Source organism: Nipponia nippon, unplaced genomic scaffold, assembly GCF_047370975.1.
Source record: "Nipponia nippon isolate SJK-2023a ecotype South Korea unplaced genomic scaffold, ASM4737097v1 scaffold_14, whole genome shotgun sequence".
Classification (NCBI taxonomy): domain Eukaryota; kingdom Metazoa; phylum Chordata; class Aves; order Pelecaniformes; family Threskiornithidae; genus Nipponia; species Nipponia nippon.
Window position 1 is genome coordinate 13,308,829 of NW_028262330.1, and position 17,562 is coordinate 13,326,390.

At 52.0% G+C, this 17,562-nt stretch overlaps 1 protein-coding gene across 1 annotated transcript in view; it reads right to left on the reverse strand.

Annotated features, from left to right (window-relative positions):
* LOC148056479 (dynein axonemal heavy chain 9-like) overlaps positions 1–16,992 on the reverse strand; it is a 30,831-nt gene extending 13,839 nt beyond the window's left edge. The window contains exons 1-9 of the mRNA XM_087751326.1: positions 16,620–16,992; positions 13,153–13,349; positions 11,242–11,400; positions 10,371–10,501; positions 7,782–7,993; positions 7,343–7,576; positions 4,228–4,395; positions 1,841–1,957; positions 769–919 (exon numbers count right to left, since the gene is read on the reverse strand). Coding sequence (XP_087607452.1) covers positions 769–919; positions 1,841–1,957; positions 4,228–4,395; positions 7,343–7,576; positions 7,782–7,993; positions 10,371–10,501; positions 11,242–11,400; positions 13,153–13,349; positions 16,620–16,976 — 1,726 coding nt within the window. The 5' untranslated portion in view covers positions 16,977–16,992. The remainder of the gene's footprint in view (positions 1–768; positions 920–1,840; positions 1,958–4,227; positions 4,396–7,342; positions 7,577–7,781; positions 7,994–10,370; positions 10,502–11,241; positions 11,401–13,152; positions 13,350–16,619) is intronic.
* Positions 16,993–17,562: the final 570 nt, after the last annotated feature.

Sequence of the window (17,562 nt, forward strand, 5' to 3'; positions counted from 1 at the left end):
TGCATTCCCTGCTCCCAACAAACACTGATGTAGGGATTTCTGACCAGGAGATAGTTGTGATCATCTTATCTAACACCCACAGAACAACACCCCCTAAATTCACAGCAAATGATGGACTCCATTAATCTCACCATTCCCCTCGTTAACCTGCCCTGCTCCAGCAGTGCTGCCTCTTCTGGACTTGCCTGGTGCCAGTACAGTCTTTCTGAGGCAAGTAAACGGGTTGTTGCTCACAAAGACACACTCTAATCCTTATAACTTGATGGGAGTCTACCCATTCCCTCCTGTGCCAGCATTCAAGGGAAATAATAAATCTGGAAAAGGCTGATTAAACCCTTGGTTACAAAGTCCCACTCGCATACTTTGCATTTAAAACATTACAAGGGAAACGCAATAAATTCATGGTGGGGAGCACATGAGTGGGTTTGCAAGTCCCATGGGGCGTTCAAGGCAGCGGACAAGTGTGGAGAGACACCTCTTGTCACAGCCTTGCTGGGGGAAAAGCTCAGCATGTGTCTTCAGTCCCAGTCACATATCATGTATACACATTTAAAAAAGGATATTTTTCCCCTCAACAGATTATTTGCTTTAATACTAAGAACAGAGCTTTCCCGGGCATTTCCATTTCCACTAGGAGCTACGGAGACTGAAAACATTTGCAGTTTGGGAAGTTTTGGTTTCCTTAGAAATAGCAAATTATTTTCCCGCCAAAATTAATCTAAATTCAATTTCCTGTAAAATCAATTTTACTCAGCCCATGCCACCCACCAAGCTCCAGCTCTGCCTGGATGTGCCTGGAGTAGATCAGCCTAGCGTGGTCCAAGGCACTGTTGAACATGCTGATGAGGACAGAGTACTTGTCAGCAGCATCTGCAGCGATTACTGGTCGCTCCAAAAGGCTCCCGAACATGTCCAGCAACTGTGGAGGTGAAGACGCAGGGAAAGAAAGGGGGAAAAAATTCACAACATCAGCTTCTGCAGGGAGACCCACTGGGATTCTCCTTACTAGCCCAGATGTCTGCACCGATGGGCACTTTGGAAAAAGGAAATTTCTTTTCTTTACCCTGCTTTTCCAAGTAGTCCCTCCCTTTGTTACAGAGATGCTCAGACTTTCTCTGTGAGTGAACCATATTCCAACTGTCATTCTTCGAATGCTTCAAAATTTGCTATTTTTTCAAAAACCTTAGAAAGATAAATACTATCACTTTCTACAGTCTTTTCTACAAACACTTATATTGAAGTTTTTCAGAAAATACTATTTACTTTTTTTGCAAGATAGATTAATTAGTAAACAAAACAGCCTTGTTTCTAGAAAACCTCAGTTTCCAAAACTGAAATACATCCATGTATTAATAATATTAACAAAAATTGTTATTAACAATAATCACCTGCTTTTTAACAACAGTTCTCACCAGGGAATCATAGAAAAAGCATAATTTCCTCCAATTCGCAGACAGAGACACAAGTAAAACTCCTGGCACCTGAAAGCCTGATTTGGATAATTTCTTTGACTACACTTTCTAAAACTGAACAAAGGTCTATTCTGTTTGTATCTTAATGGGAAGAGCAGAAATACTTCCAAAGCTTTCAGCAAACACACTGCTGCCAGCTCCACAGCTTGACAGTTTGCAAGGGACCCACAAGCTTGAGCATCACAAACCAAGACCAACCCAAAAGCTACAAGTCTCATTGTCCCGCTGTCCATTCCCATTGGCAAACACCAGCCCCGTGTGCCTGTAGATACAGCACTGCCTGGCCTCCTCTGCGTGACTCTCACTGCGACAAACCATAGGCGCCCTGATCTCCCTTCTACAAAAGAGAAGAGATGTGACAGACAAACCTTGAAGGCATGCTCCAAGTCCGAGGCATCATTAAAAGCCTGGATGAAAACAGTGCCCAGCCGCCGGTCGATGTCTTCTACTTTCTGCTGGAAATCAAAGGCATCTTGCTCAAACTCCTGCAGGAAGGCAAAACAGCGAGCCGTGAGGCTGCAAGATGGCACCTGGAAGGTACCTGCAACCTCCTGATCCAGAGATCTCTCCTCTTCATATTCACCATGAATTAAACCCCTCCTCTGGCCGACCTTCAGCCATTGCAATGTGGCAAAGCCCCACAGAGCCCGAGGACGTTTCTCTATTGTCCCACTGCTGAGATCATGGCCCTCTCTCTGGGATGGACCCTTTGGTCCCGAGGGCTTTCCACAGTCCAACGAGCACTAACTTCAGCCTAGAGGCAAGGTGGACTATTTCCACACCCTCTCCACCCCCACTTGGCCTGAAGACTATACCATCATCCAGAAAACCCACAGATGCACCTTCTGAGTTCCAAATCCAATCTACTTTCAAGCCAAAAGAAGGCTCTGGTGTTGATGGCAAGTTGGCTCTAAGTGGGGCAACAATAAAGGCAGTTTCAAAACACTGGCACAGCTTGCCCAGAGAGGTTGTGGAGTCTACACCCTTGGAGATATTTAACCTTGGAGATATTTAACCTGACTGTTCACAGTCCTGCTCTAGCTGAGCCCACTTTGAGCAGGGGAGGTGGACTAGGTGATCTCCAGAGGTCATTTCCAACCTCAACAGTTCTGTGTTTCTGTAATTTCCATCATCTTCTGGCACTACTTTTCTTGCTCCAGTTGTAACAAATTCTTTGAAGAGTAAAATCTAGGTTTGTTTTCCTACAGGTAAAAGAGCTAAAATCAAAGATTGAACTTGACAGACTGGGAGACTTCAGTCCTTCTGTCCTGCCTTGGGCAAAGCCACTAAAAATGAGGCCATGTCTCTTATCTGAAAGGACAAAGCACAAGGAAACAGCTTTTACTATTGTCACTGCTGAGCTCCAGCAGGACCAGACACCATGTGTTAGCTAAAAAAGAGGCTCTAGACAGCAACAAAAGGTGCAAAACTCAAGCACTGAAAGAACAAGTGTGACTCAGAATCATACAAAAGGCCATGGGGTCACCAAAACCAAGCCAGCTCCTGCAGAATCACTGTTATCACTCTTTCTGTGCCCTCCCTCCTGAAGGAGGGGTGGCATGGAGCAAGCAGCTTTCCAGCAAGATCCTCCCAGGCAGCACCGGGGACATGCCACCCACTGCAGAGGTGTACTGGGAACTACAGGAAGCAAAGCCCACACCACCCATCACCACACCAGACAAGTCCCAACACCCGAAGGAAGGGCACACCAGCCCCATGTCCTACCACCAGGCCAGCCACCCTTCACCCCAGCACAGCCCTTTCTGAAAGGAACAAGGCAGGAGCCTGCTGGAGGCAGGGCTTTGCCCCGGGATTACCTTCCACTTGGACGTCTGCCATGAATGGCTGCCCCACGAGCAGTGGGAGACTGGAGCTCCTCACCACGGAGCTTCCCTATAGCCACTCCAGTGCAGCACTCCCTCCTCTGGATGTGTGAACAGGCCTAACCATGTCCTTCTCACCAAACCAGCAAACTGACCCGACGGCAAATGGGACAAGCAGCAGAAGAAATCAAAGATCCTCTGAGGTCAGACACAACCACAGGACAGAGGTCCCTTCAGAAATGCCATTCCCACCCTTCCTTCATAGCTCACCCAGGCTGTGCTGCTCTGGTGTCAAAGCCAAGAGCAGGAGTTTCTGCATAGACAGTAAGGAGGCCCATGGTACGCTTGCTTTGCCCTGCTTGTACGACATGTGCTGGCGTGAGCATCTGTGATCTGGATGGCCATTGAGCCATGACCCAGAGGGTTGGGAATATTCCTTCAATTAAAGCACTACTGATAATAAAACATGGAGTCCTTGAATTCGAGAGCATCAGATGCTATGCATTCATCTAGACAAGAGCAAACACATCCCCAGAGATTACCTGAGCTGGTCCTCATCAGGCAAGCTAGGCACCAAGAGCAGTACAGCAGAGACGTGGATGTCGGTACAGCTCATACACCCCAGCAAGCATCACATACAGGGAAAGTTTGTGTAAAAGGCATGGAAATCCAGGTTTCGCAGCTGCACTTGTCTAAGGTCCTGAACTAGCAAGATATGCTAGATATAGACCTGCAAGGACTCCCAAACCTCTGCAGGAAAGGTCAGCAGCCCCTTGTTTCCTACAGCGACAGATCAGATCATAACGAAAGGAGGAAGGAGCTGGGAAGAAGTCAGCAGGACTGCACATGAGCCAGGGCTCTAGCGCAGAGGAAACCGCTGCTTTGGAAACATGCACATGTTGCTGGCATTCCCGCAAACTGGTCCCACCTACCGTGTTGGTCAGCTCAAGACAGTCATAGGTTCGCTCTGCAAACACCTTGTACGCCTCCTGGAATTCCTCATACATGAGCAGGACCTGCTGGCCCAGGGCCTTCCCTTTAATCCCACTGAACTCGATCTTTTCCAGCTTCATCAGGTCCAAGGCAGTTGCCAGGAGATCCTTCAAAGTCAATGGAGGCACACACAGGTTAAGATGTTGACAGAAGATGACGACAACAGTTGTGACAACACAGAGCTGTGCTCTCTGCCGTGCCGAAGGACCTCCCCAAGCACACTGCTGGTGCTCAAGCTGAGCGGCACAAATGGGAAGGGAGGATCTTGCCTGTCCTGGGCATCAATGGCTGCTCATAACATGTCCCTCCCTAGTGGGACCTGCTGCTACCACTGGAAATACTACACCAACCATAAAATTGCTTTTAAGGGCATATAGGAAACGGAACCAAAGCAACATATGAGACCAATACGTCATCCAGCATAGCTAAGAATCCCAATTTTAAGGTTTTAACCAAGAGGAGACTTCTAATGTTTACAGGTACCTGAACTGTCCAAAAGCTCCTGCTCAGTAAAACCTCTGTGTGCCCAAGCAGGTGCTACTGAGCCTGCCCAGCTGGCCCTCCGCTGAGATGGGGACATGGGTCCTTCCCTTCCCATCCTCTGCAGCCTGGCAGGGCCTGACCCCACGGTGCCACCTCTCAGGAAAATGCCCCACTCAGCAGGCAATGGCAGCAGCACTGGGCAGCCCTGCCACCACCCCACCCCATCCATCTCTTTTGGCAGGGTTAAGCAAGGGCTGGTTGAATGACCATTGTCTCAGAGGACCAGGAGAAACATGCTGATCTCAAGCACAGGAACGCACCGGTGGCCATCCTGCTTGCACTGAGCTCAGGGGACAGCCCCAAACACAGAGCTAAGCAGGTACGGAGCTTCACCCCCAGATGGGCAGCATCCAGCCACTGTCAGTGCCTTGTGGATGGGGGCTGTTGAATGAGTCACAGCCCAGGACACAGCCCCGGCCCAGAGCTTCCCACGCTATGCCGAGGCATCACCAGGCTTCGGTGCCAGCCCATGATGCTCCAGGCAGAGACGAGGAGATGCTGCACACTTACAGCTCCTGGCATGGTTGGGCTTATCAGGAACAGCTTCCAGCCAAGGGAACTGCTGCTTGCAGGTCCCTGACAGCTGAACGATCGCTGCTTTGAGAAGACTCCCACATTTCTGAGAGAACAGGGTGCAAGCAGAGAGCCGACCCAGCCGGGCGGCGGGTTTTACAGCAGACATGCCATGCCAAACAGTGAGATGAACCAGGGGAAAGAGACCCTTCTCTCTCCACATATTCATGCGCTACTCGTGCGCCAGCATAACTGCAGCTTTTATGAAATTTCGAAAACGAATGCATGCATGCTATTTAGTAAGAGCACATCCACTTTAACAAATACTTTGTAAGGCAAAACATAATGTGGAAATAATAGCTGCCCCATGCTTTGTCTTACAAGGTTGCTTGAAATGAAGGGGGGGGGGGGGTATAGAGACAGAAAGAGAGGCAGAAGCTTTCCTCATTAACAGGCTGGTGTGCACCATGCTTTTAATTGTTATTTTACAGCTCACTCCACAGGCCCTCCCTCTGACTGCATATACTGCAGCCTTTTACTGTCCTGGGACGTAGGGGACAGCCGTGGAAGGAGGACACGGGCACTGGCCAAAAAGCACAGTGCTCTGCCACCATGGCAGTGCGTGTGCAGCTCGAAACCTCCCTATTGTTTTTTTCTGTAGCCCATATCCATAGTGTCCAAGCAATGAGCAATCGGTGCCCAGAGCCTTTGCAGGGTGACAGTGCATAATTAGTCACTCATCTTGTTCTCACGATGACCTGCGGTTACTCCTGTGCTTACTTATATTCCTCTCTACACTAGCCAGCATAATTTGGTTTACTGCACACCAAACCCTATTGGAAATCATCATCTTGAATAGTTTTGAAAAAGATATCAGTCACGATAGTTTTCAACATAGTTAATTAAAGAACACATAAAAATATACTACACATTTAAACCAGTAAAACCTTCTGTCCCACTGCAGAGAACAAGAGATGGAGAAAAACAATCCAGACCTTCCTTTGAATAGGCAAATGTCAGCAGCTTGTACACTGTACATCTGATCCCACGTGCTGGGAACGTGGCAACGATAAACAAAGAGGTTCGCTTCAGAAGTGTGTGGATAGCAGTTGAATGTGTGCTGTTAACTGCCTAAGAGAGAACAGGTATATACTGTGTCTGTATAATGGGTATATGCAGTGCCTGTATAACGGGTATATACCGTGCCCGTACAACGAGTATATGCAGTGCCTGTATAACGGATATATACCGTGTCTGTCTCCAGACACAGCCAGCCGACAAGGAGAGCACGGAGAGTACTTGTATGCACGGGGCTGCCCCTACACACTCAGACCTGCTCTCTGCAGAATAACATCCCCTCTGGCTCAAGGAGCCCTCGGCCACGCTGGGAGCTAAGGGATGACACCAGATGTCCAGGTGTGCAGGTGACCACCTCACAGTGACAAGCCTTGGCAAACAGGGACCCCCCTGAGCCACAGCACCCCAGTCGGACAGACTGTTAGGATGTGAAGGGATGACCTGGTGAGGAACGTGTCCCTGCTCCTCCCCAGGCCCACGTGGCACAGCCAAGCGGCGCCCAGCCTCAAGGGGAGCATGTGCCCTCTCCGAGTCAGGCCGGACCCCGCTCTAGGCCATCTCTGATGGCAATTGGAGGACTGGGAGACTGCACTGCTTTATTTACAGCCATACAAACCACAGCCCCTAGTAATCCCCATTCCCTTGCCCCAACAGGAGCAAGGACTCCAACAGGACTCTTGGGAACAAAAGACATACCTACCAACCTGATCAGGACACAACTGCGTACCTTACACATGCACTGAGCAGGACACGGTAAAACAAGGTCCTAGCCCTGCTGTAACAGGAGACCTAACAGCAAAGGGAGCAGCCCTGTCCCCTGGCATCGGGTGAAGGTACAGGAAGGGAAGATGCCAGCAAGTGAGTTCATGGATACGGAGCTCTCCTGAAGGCTTGCGATGTTTTTCAAGAACAGAGTCTCACCTCTACCATCTCCAGTCTCTTCAGGAAGCTGTCCAGCCTCGCAAACACCAGGGTGGCATGGAAGTCCCACTCCCTCACTTCTTGGCCTGGTTCATAATACGTGTGCAGTTTTTCCCTTCTTTCCTCAAACGCCCCTTTGAAAGCGTTCAGGATGCTGAGCACCATTTGCACCTTGCCCAGGCTCTCTTCCATCTCCCCTTTCAGAAGGTCTTCTGGAGACAGGTAGACCAGGGCCTGGAAGAGCAAAATCACACCCGAGAGGTTCACTTCTGCCATCACAGAAAACAGCAGCTTCTGGCACTGAAGATGTTTGAACCTGCGTCTCAAGTTAAACATCACCTAAAGAATCACTTTGCCAAGAAGGACAGGGGAAAGGAGGAGAGAGGAGACTTTCATTAAAAAACTTCTCTTGGCAAACGCAGGCATCACAGCCACGCACCTGCTGAATGAGAAGATTGCAGATTTCCTGGAGCAGCACTACAATCCGCACGGGCACGTTGTAGTGCTTGGAGGTGACCCAGATCAAACACACCACATGGAGCAGGGGGACCAGGAAACGCTTCACCTCGCTGAACTCAACCCTCTCTATGTCCTCCAAGTGGCGCTTGAGGGGCATCAGGTGCAGGTGAATGTCCTGAGCTTCGGCCAAAGCTGCGTTAAGAGATGGGAGAAGCGGTAAGATCCACCAAGCTGTGGTGCGCCAGGTTACGAGCTGGATGCTGGCCTCACCTCACCAGGTGGAAAGGTGCCTGGGAAGACAAACAGTCCTGACAAGCACAGAGCATGCTCTACCTGCTCACCCATGAACATTGCTCACCTACGGCAGTAACCAGAACGGGAAATAAACTGACACAATGGCAAGGGACGGAGAGCTGGGACAGGGCTTTGTGCAGAGGCTGAGTCCACAACTGCTAAATGAGTTCAGTGGCAGCACTGAAAATACAGTGGCTATTGCTATGAGCAGGCTACAGGCCTTGCTATGTAGCATCACAGGCTGTACAGCATCACAGGTCTTGGCCTGAGCTTGTTTTAGCTCAGGTTTGGCTATAGCAGCCCCTTGCCCAGCAGGCAGCTGACCACGGTCCCACTTGTCCTGGCTGTAGCAGCAAACCTGTCAACAGTAAGGTAACTGATGTCTGACTAGCTGAAAGCTTTAGCTTAGCTTTGTACAGCTGTGTGGTTTTACCCTGAAGAATTATCCCAGAGCACAAGCATTAATAAAACCACGTGATCGTTGTGCAATTAAACCTGTGGACCAACAAGAAGAGAAGTGATGGAAGTACTTAAACGCATATAAAAAAAATCCCCAAGACCAAAGAAGAAGAAACCCCCGCTATAAACATAGCCTTCCCAGCAAAGAAGACAGACAACAGCCACACCACCACATCAGCAGGGAGGGCACAGCACCACGGAAAGGGGCAGAGACTTAAAAGCACAGAAATCTGAACTGGGTTGTAGTGCAAATTAACAATTACAGTCCGAATTATTCAATTAGGGTTAGTATTGCTGTAATTGGATTAAAACCAAATATTTGTTGTATTTTGATTAGACTCTTAAAGCACTAATTAGTCTGACAATGAACTCTTGGCTCCTTATATAAGGGGTGTTTCTCTAGCCCATATAAATTGCACAGTGTAGAGTGCAACACAGATCCTTAATGGATTAAATGTTTCCATGCGAAGGGGAGCACAGTGTTACCTGTCAGCGTGTACATAGCTAGCAAAGCCTGAATGGTTCTGTCTTGCCAGAGAGCGGCTGGCTGGAGGATGGGCACGGAGGGCTGGTCGTGGCGGTCTGCAGGGGATGGCGCAGCAGGACTGCGCTGTTTTTCACTACGGAGGGGAATTTGCAGTGTTGCCTTTGGCTTCACTGAACTCCCCTAAGCAAAGCTCACCAGAAAAAAGATGATGCTTGATGCAAGAGAGCTGCGTTTTTTAAGGTAGAACTTTGCTTCACCTAACAGGCAAAAAAAAATAATCCTTCCTTCCTTATAAGTCTCCTTATGAATGAAAAGGAAAAAAATTGAAAAAGGGCTTTAATTCCCAAAACTGGGAAATGCAATCCTTTCATTTTTCTGCTCAAAGCTCTCGTCTTACTGAATTGTGCCAGACAGTCAAAATAAGGGAGAGGAGAAGGCAGATCTGCTGATGCACACCACCACCTACAGGTCACCCACCCCACCGGGATCCTTGCGACAATCTCTGGCTGACAAGGTGGCCGGGAGAGCTGTGGACAGGGGACGTGGGCAGGGGACGTGGGCAGGGGACGTGGGCAGGGGACGTGGGCAGACGTGTGGGACGGGAGGCCGTGCTCCCCGTGCGTCACACGCGCCCCCGTTGCTGCAGCCCCTGCAGAGGTTACTGACCTCCCCACCGCACGGCTGCGACGCGGGACGCAGAGCTCTGCCTGGATTTGTGTGCAACGGCAGTGATCCTGCTTTATTCTCCTGTGACACAGGTGACAACCCCTGCCCGCTCTCATCAGAGGCCTTGAAATCCTCGTGCCCAAAGGGCCCCATCCTAAAGTGCAAACTGCTGTTCCGTTAGCAAGGAGGTTTGGGCTGCAGTGGCCAAAGCCTGGGAAATAGCGGTCTAACAAAGTCCTGGGTAGTTTCAGGTGGCTACGAGATCTGTCCGGTTATCCTGAACCCCCGTTCCTGCTGACTGGCACCACAAGAGCTGGTGAAGGTTGGGGCGAGTCCTGCTGAATTAATGCAAATGCTTTATTACAGCAGAGTGAATTCCCAAATCCACTCCCCCTGACCTTTGGGAAGGGTCTGGCTTAACAGACCAGTGACCAAGTTGTCCCAGCCTGGAAACAGAAGCATCAGATGAAGCACAAGCAGACCAGTTTCACTCCACAAAACAGAGAGAGGGCCTGCAACATGGCTGCAGACCCCACAGTCACAGCAAACTCTGAATGACCAGTGCCATTACAGCCACATCGGGCATGAAACCAGTAACACCAGGCTATGAACAAAGGCCAGAAGTCATCACATAGATGTGATGAAGTTGCCCAAGCATCTCACCTGCCTCAACATCCATGAGCATAGATTTGAAGGCTGGGACGTAGCTGCTCTCGACTCTCTCCAGCACCTCCATCATGTTCCTGACCTTCCTCGTTCTCAGCTGATTGTAAATGCACTCCAGGTCATCACACCTACAGCAACCAAGGCACGTTACAAGCCCATGTTGGGGAGCCTCAGCTGTCCCCCCACACCATCCATTTCCCTTGGGCCTGATTCAGGGTTTCCTCCAGCTACACATGGACTGAGTCGCACCAGTGAAAGTAAATGGGAGGAAGCTCCTGCAGGAGGCACGGACAAACCCTGCAGGACAGACAGTCGGCCTGGGCTTCACCATGACAGCAGCTCTGCTACTGGCAGGACACTGCTGAAAGAAGCCATCAGGTGTTTCTGGAGGCATTAGCGCCAACTCTCCAGCAGACAGGGCTTTGCCCTGAGTCAGCCTGTACCAACATGGCACAAAGGTTTCTTGAGCATCTAAACCCCCTCGGGCACTGACAGATGAGCAGCAGCCAGCCGAGCCACACCATTTCCAGAAGGCCCTACAGAAGGTGTCCATCAGCTCTTACTCCTGTGCCTGGTTCCTAGTGAACAGTGATGGAAAGAGCATTCCCAAAGAAATTCTCTCAAGGTGTAGCCCCTGGGCTGGGGCTAAGTTAAACCACAGCCAGCTGCCCAGTAACCTCCCAGACACTTTGCAGATCATGATTATTTTATGTGCAGGAGCAATTTTCCTTAGCTTAGTCTTTACATGAACCTGAGGCAGCCTGCTCTTCTCAACTCATAGAAGCAGCTCTGTCTGCCACCAGCACTCTCCTTCCACCCAAAACCAGTGCTAGTGACCACCATGCCCTGGCCAGGCTGCCCGGGATACCTGTTCTTCCAGAACTCCAGTTCCACCTTTGGGTTGGGGTTGCTGCCTTGCAGGAGAGGCTCTGAGGACTCTTTCTTCAGTGCTTCCTGGATCTGGTAGCTCCAGTCTATGATGGCCGACTCAGTGGCATGTACAAGAGATTTATCTATCAGCTCCAGGCTGCAGAAAACAGACCATGTGGTTAACCTTGCTTTCCACTTGTTGATGTGCATTGCTCAGTTGTATCTGCTTAAAATGACCCCGTGGGCAGCTGGATCTTACAGATTATGTCTGCCTTCAGATTGGTTTATGCCAGCTCTACAGGTTGATCTAGATACACATTTCAAAACCACAAAACCATCAAAACCTGTAAGATCTTGCTGTTGTTTTAATACAGGAATTACATCCCGGAGAAAATGGATGAAGCTCTGCAGCAGTTTAGGCAACAACACATCGTTCATAAAATGAATGGTAACCAGAAGGGGAGTGTTTGGATTTTTTGTTATAATTTTTTGATTCTAAATTGTCTTAAAAGTGTGATACTTTAGTTTAGAAGAGCCAGTTGCCACCTCTCCGCACAGCCGGTCACTGACGTATCAGATCCATTCGGGTTCAGGGTCTGAGCTGGAGAGCTGTACCTCCAGCAAGGTTGTCTCTCCTGGTGCTGTCCTCCCTGAATCTACTCTGTCTCCCCACAGTCATTAACTCGCTTAATTCAGAGAGGAACAGCACAAGGTGGGCTGGCACGTTGAGGACAGGTCACCCCACTGCCTTGGAAGCAGCACCTTCTTGCGCAATCCCACCCGCACCAGATCCTGTCCCAGGAGGGATTAATCCCACTGCACTCCCTAACACATCTCCTGAGGTCCCATAGGTGCAAGCACGCAGCCCAAACATGATGATGGCACAACGTGCAAACCCATCTGCCTCTACGGACCTTCCAGACTCGCTTATCCTGGCCTGGGCCACGCTTACAGCACCGCAGGAGTCAAACTCCTTCCCCTCCCAGTTTTGGACACCAACCTGGTTTCCTGGGAGGACCGGAGTGGAAGTTCCCCCCAGCTGCAATGTGAGCACCCTGCCAGATTTATCAGCTAGCAAAGGATGGGGATTCCTCAGCTGCTGAAGATTTTGCAGGATAAAGACCAGCTGCACATGGGGCCCAGCCTCCCATGGCTGCCCTAACTAGCCAGAAACTCTGAGGTGGCTTTCCTGGGGATTGCCCCTCAAGGACTGGACGTGAGCTTCAGAATCGTAACAGCTACCAGGGAAAACTATGAATGGAGAGAACCAAAATTATCTTGAAGAGAAACACAAGGAAATGCAGTGGGTGTCTGGGAAGCCACCCTACTTCTCCAGGAGGACAGATGCAACAGGTTCCGAATCTCTCTATGGGACCATGAACAGTTCAGAAACTTCCAGGAACATGTAAGTGTTTTTCCCTGTACCTTTGCGTAATAAATCCAGTTTTAAAGGGAGGCAGAATAGTCTTGACCAAGCAGGCGGCATGAATCACTAACAAGCGAGTCATTTAACTTCTAAACAGTGCATTTTGGTGGCATGCTTTGGCAGCAGAAGCCAGAAAAAGAGAGAATCCTGCCTTCCCATTCAGTGGCATCAGGAAACCAGGAGAGGTTTTGCCTCCAGGGCTTGGGTTTTTTCCCCAATGATCCAAGCAGTTCATTGCTTCTCTGTGTACCCACATGCCTTTGCACTTTCTGAGCCTTTCCTGCTTGTACTGTTTGCATGGTCCCAAGACAGAGCCCATAAACTAGAGAGCAGGTAGAGCAAAATCCACCCATCTTGGCAGTCTGGATGAGCAGCAGATGACAGGGAGCAAGAAGAGTCACCATGATTGAGTGGGAAATCCCCAAAAGACACAATGTGCATCAGCAGGAGAAAACCCAGTGGAAAGCAAGGGGTGGTACTCACAATTTCTCGTTTTCCAGATCAATGTCCTCGATTCCCTCCAAGCCAGCTGGAAGAGGCAGCAAGGTCTTGCCCTTTACTTGGCCAACAACCATGAAAACAGTACTTTTTAGGCTGTGGACATGACGCATAATGTCTTGTGACACCACTTGTGGCCATCCCTGATGGTTCTTCTGGTTTGTCAGGATGGGCACAATCACCTATAGCAGGAGCCACAAAAGAGCAACGGAGAAAAAAGTGCTGCAGGAGACGGACAGGCCATCAGGCTCTGAGGTCCTTGCTCAGCTGAGCCTGGAGACCTGTTGTGGTTTAACCCCAGCCAGCAACTAAGCACCACACAGCCGCTCGCTCACTCCCCCCCGGTGGGATGGGGGAGAGAATCGGAAGAGTAAAAGTGAGAAAACTCATGGGTTGAGATAAAGACAGTTTAATGGGTAAAGCAAAGGCCGCGCACGCAAGCAAAGCAAAGCAAGGAATTCATTCACTACTTCCCATGGGCAGGCAGGTGCTCAGCCATCCTCAGGAAAGCAGGGCTCCATCACGCGTAACGGTGACTTGGGAAGACAAATGCCATCACGCCGAACGTCCCCCCCTTCCTTCTTCTTCCCCCAGCTTATATACTGAGCATGGTGTCATATGGTATGGAATAGCCCTTGGGCCAGTCTGGGTCAGCTGTCCTGGCTGTGCCCCCTCCCAGCTTCTTGTGCACCTGGCAGAGCACAAGAAGCTGAAAAGTCCTTGACTGGTGTAAACTCTGCTCAGCAAGAACCAAAACATCAGTGTGTTATCAACATTATTCTCATCCTAAATCCAAAACACAGCGCTCTACCAGCTACTAAGAAGAAAACTAACTCTATCCCAGCTGAAACCAGGACAAGACCCCAATTCATTGCTGTCCCAAGCAGTTCCCTGCCTGTGCAAAACAAGGGCAGGTGAGGACGAACAGGCTTCTCTACAGGCACACTTTGTGTACTAGTACACCCTCTCCCAAATCCAAGCAGCTGAGAAGGGTGGAAACCAGCAGATAAAGTGAGCAGCCCTGTCCTCGGGCTCTCCCAGCCTCTCAAACCTGTAACTGGAGACAGCTCCATGGGCTCTTGTCCCCTTGCCCTCACACCACCTCCTGGTGCTTGTTCCCCGTTTCGCTGCCAGCAGGCAGGGGAGGCAGGCAGGGGCATGGGCTGCAGGCAGCCTTTCAAGACCAGCAGGGCTGGGCAGAATTCGCAGGCTGTCCCCTGATGGCAACCCCCCGTGTGCCGACAGGGAAGGTCTTCTGGTACCTCTTGGGATCTGTTGGTGAGGGTCACCTAGGTCCCCAACCCAACCGTACTGCTGGTCTTGGGCACAGGCACTTTTTAGGTTATTTTCCAAAGTTGCAGCCCACTAAATATGATTTTTGTCATTGCCAATGAAAGCCCCCAGGGTTTGTACTGGCCGGGGTCTCAAGGCTGGGCTGGGCTTGCCCGGACCTGAGCTGCTTTTGGCTTGTTTGAGCTGCGATAGCAACGCAGTGACTGTCTCCTACCCAGGGCTGGCTCTGCTCTGGGACCAGCCTGTGGCAACAGCCTGACAAAGCCAGGTTGTCCCTGGTGACGAACAGCAGCCCGTTGTGTTACCAGGCTCCGGGGAGGCCGCTGGGAGCAGCTTTAGCTGGGGCTGATGAGGAGGGAGCAGGCTAGGATACAAAAAGGTATAAAAATAACTACAAATGGACGCAAAACTGAGAAGGAATAAAGCAGCCCAGCACCGCCACGGTGCCATCCCAGGGTGCTGATGTTTGTAACCACGACTGGCGCTGTCGACCTGAGCAAGACCGGCATCAGCAACCTTCGTGCCCGGGAGCCGTGGGAAGGGGGAGCACAACCCCAGGGAGCACGGGCAGATACTGCTGAATTCACATTCAGCAGTTTTAGCTACATTATTAGCAAGATTTTTCTCTATTACTTAACTCACATGGACTGCTAGTGCTAGTAATGTTGTAACTGGTCTAATGGTAGCTGTTTGTTTTTTTATTAGTTTGTTAAAACGCTGGTTGGGCTCACGATGAGCCCCCAGCTCCACACAGTGGAGGTGCGTTCCCTTCAGCCACCGCAGGAGTTAAGTGCGACACGTAGACAAGGTGGCCCCAGCTGGGATCCGCAGCTGAATACAGACACGGTTTTGGCGTGTCTGTTCCTCATGTCCCAAATCACCCACGGAGAGTTTGACACAAACTATTTCTTTCACTGGATAAATTCTTCTAAGACTGTCCTAAAAAGCTCTGATAAAAGACTCTTTGCAAGAAGTGCTCGTGCAGCGGGCAGAGCAACGCATGTCCCCAGCCTCACAGGAAAGTCAAGACCCTTTTCACCCTCAGGCAGGCCCAGCCCGTCCTGACCCAGCACCACCACTCTGTTCTCCTGGAAGTGAAGTTTGAGAAGAAAGCGGGACCAGACCCCGGCACAATCTGCTCCCTACGGAAATCCCGCATCTGTCGGCACAGGGGGGAGAGGAAAGTCAGGATGCACAATCCCAACTGCTGAAGGCAGCCAGAAAACGGCATCTAACAGGATCTGCTGAAGCGTTGCTGCCCCCAAATCTCCCGGCAGCAGGTGGTGTTTACAATGCCTATCATATGCTACCTGCCCTTATTTACAAACAAAGCTGCGATGCAAAAACCGCTGTTTGTGCAGAGTTACCAGGACCGCGGGGCTCATCAAACGCCTCAGAACCAAAGCTCCCCGTGTACGTACCGTGTTATCCCACAAAACCACAATAACCAGTCTGGCAGCCTGCTCTTGGGAATCCAATCTATCAGTCACCAGCTTAATATACCAGCATCACCAGAGCTTCTCAAATCGTACAGCTCCTCTACTCTCCCGTTACAGCCTCAGGCAGAGACTTCTCCAGGTCAGAGGCCATCAGGAATAAATCGAGGCAATGCTCTCTGCTCCAGGCCACTAACACAGGGAAGGGAGAGCACTCGGGCCCCCTGAAGATCCCTTTGGGAAAACATCGGCCCACCTGAGGTACCGGGCGCTGCGCTACAGGAGGATCCTTCTGAACATCAGGAAACACTTTCTTACTGGGAGGGTGGCTGAGAACCGGTGCGCCTTGCTCAGGGAGACTGTGGGGTCTTGGAGATACTTAAAAGCCACCTGGATGTGGTCCTGGGCAACCAGCTCTAGGTGGCCCTGCTCGATCAGGGGGTTGCCCCAGAGGACCTCGAGATGTCCCTTCCAGCACCTACCGCTCTTGCGATTCCGTAACATGGATCGGTCCCGCAAGGACACCACCATCAGACAGGCCCAGAGCGGGTGTGGATCAGGATCTGGGAGGTCTAAACGAACTCTAAGGAGGCTCGGGGGCCAGGAGGGGCTGTGAAGGGCAGAGTTAAGGGTAGGAGCGCACCAGCAGAGACAGGAGGGACACCTTCCCTGCCGCTACGTGCGAGGGGCAGCGCCCGGCCCCCCGGGGCTGCCGGCCCTTACCTCCTCCACGAGTGCGGCGAAGTGCCGCAGGGCGGCGGCGGGCAGGTCCCCGCAGAGCGGCTCCCCGCCGCCGGGCGGCCGGAGGAAGAAGAGCGCCTTGGGGCGGGCGGCGGCGGGCGGCGGGGGCGGCCCCGGCCCCAGCTCCAGCTCCCCGGCGGGGCCGCGCCAGGCCAGCAGCACCGGCCCCGCCGCCCCGGCCAAGAAGTCCCGCAGCAGCGGCCCGGCCGCCCAGCGCCCCGCCGGCACCCCCAGCCCCCGCGCCGCGCACCGCAGCAGCCGCCCGGCCCGGGCATCGGCCCGGGCATCGGCCCCGGCATCGGCCCCGGGGCCCGGCCCCGCCGCCTCCTCCTCCTCCATCCGGCTCCGGCGGGTGTTTGCGGGCAGGAGCCGCCGTTGCCCGGGGCACCCGGCGGAGCCGCCCCCGCTCTCCCGCCCGGAGGCCGAGGGCGGGCCCCAGCGCGGCCGGGAGCTGCCGCTTCCCCGGCCCGGCTGCCCCTTACACCGGCACGGCTCGGGCTCCCCGGGGACGGTTTCCCCCGGCCGCCCGGGGGGAGGCGCAGGAGCCGGGCCGGGGCCGCTGCTCGGCACCAGCCGCTATCAGGTTGCTCCACGCCACCACCGTGCTGGCATCAACCACCTGCAGCCGCAGCCTGCGCGCGGGGTCTCCTAACGCTGCTTACATGCAGTTTATTAACACCTTTACGTGAGAAGTGGTTCGTTATTTTCTAAACAAAGGACCCTTCTTTATTTCTACGGTAAGGAGCAGTGCCTGCTGCAGCCCTAACCCTGCGCTCCCCCGGGCACCCTGACGGGGTTAGGGTTACATTTACACCTGCGCAATAACAAGTACCTGCTTCGTCTTTCCTCAGCCCCCGGCTCTTCTGAACAGCCCAGCCGCCCTGTGCGGCAGTACCCAGCTGCGCCCATTACCCAGCTTCCACTT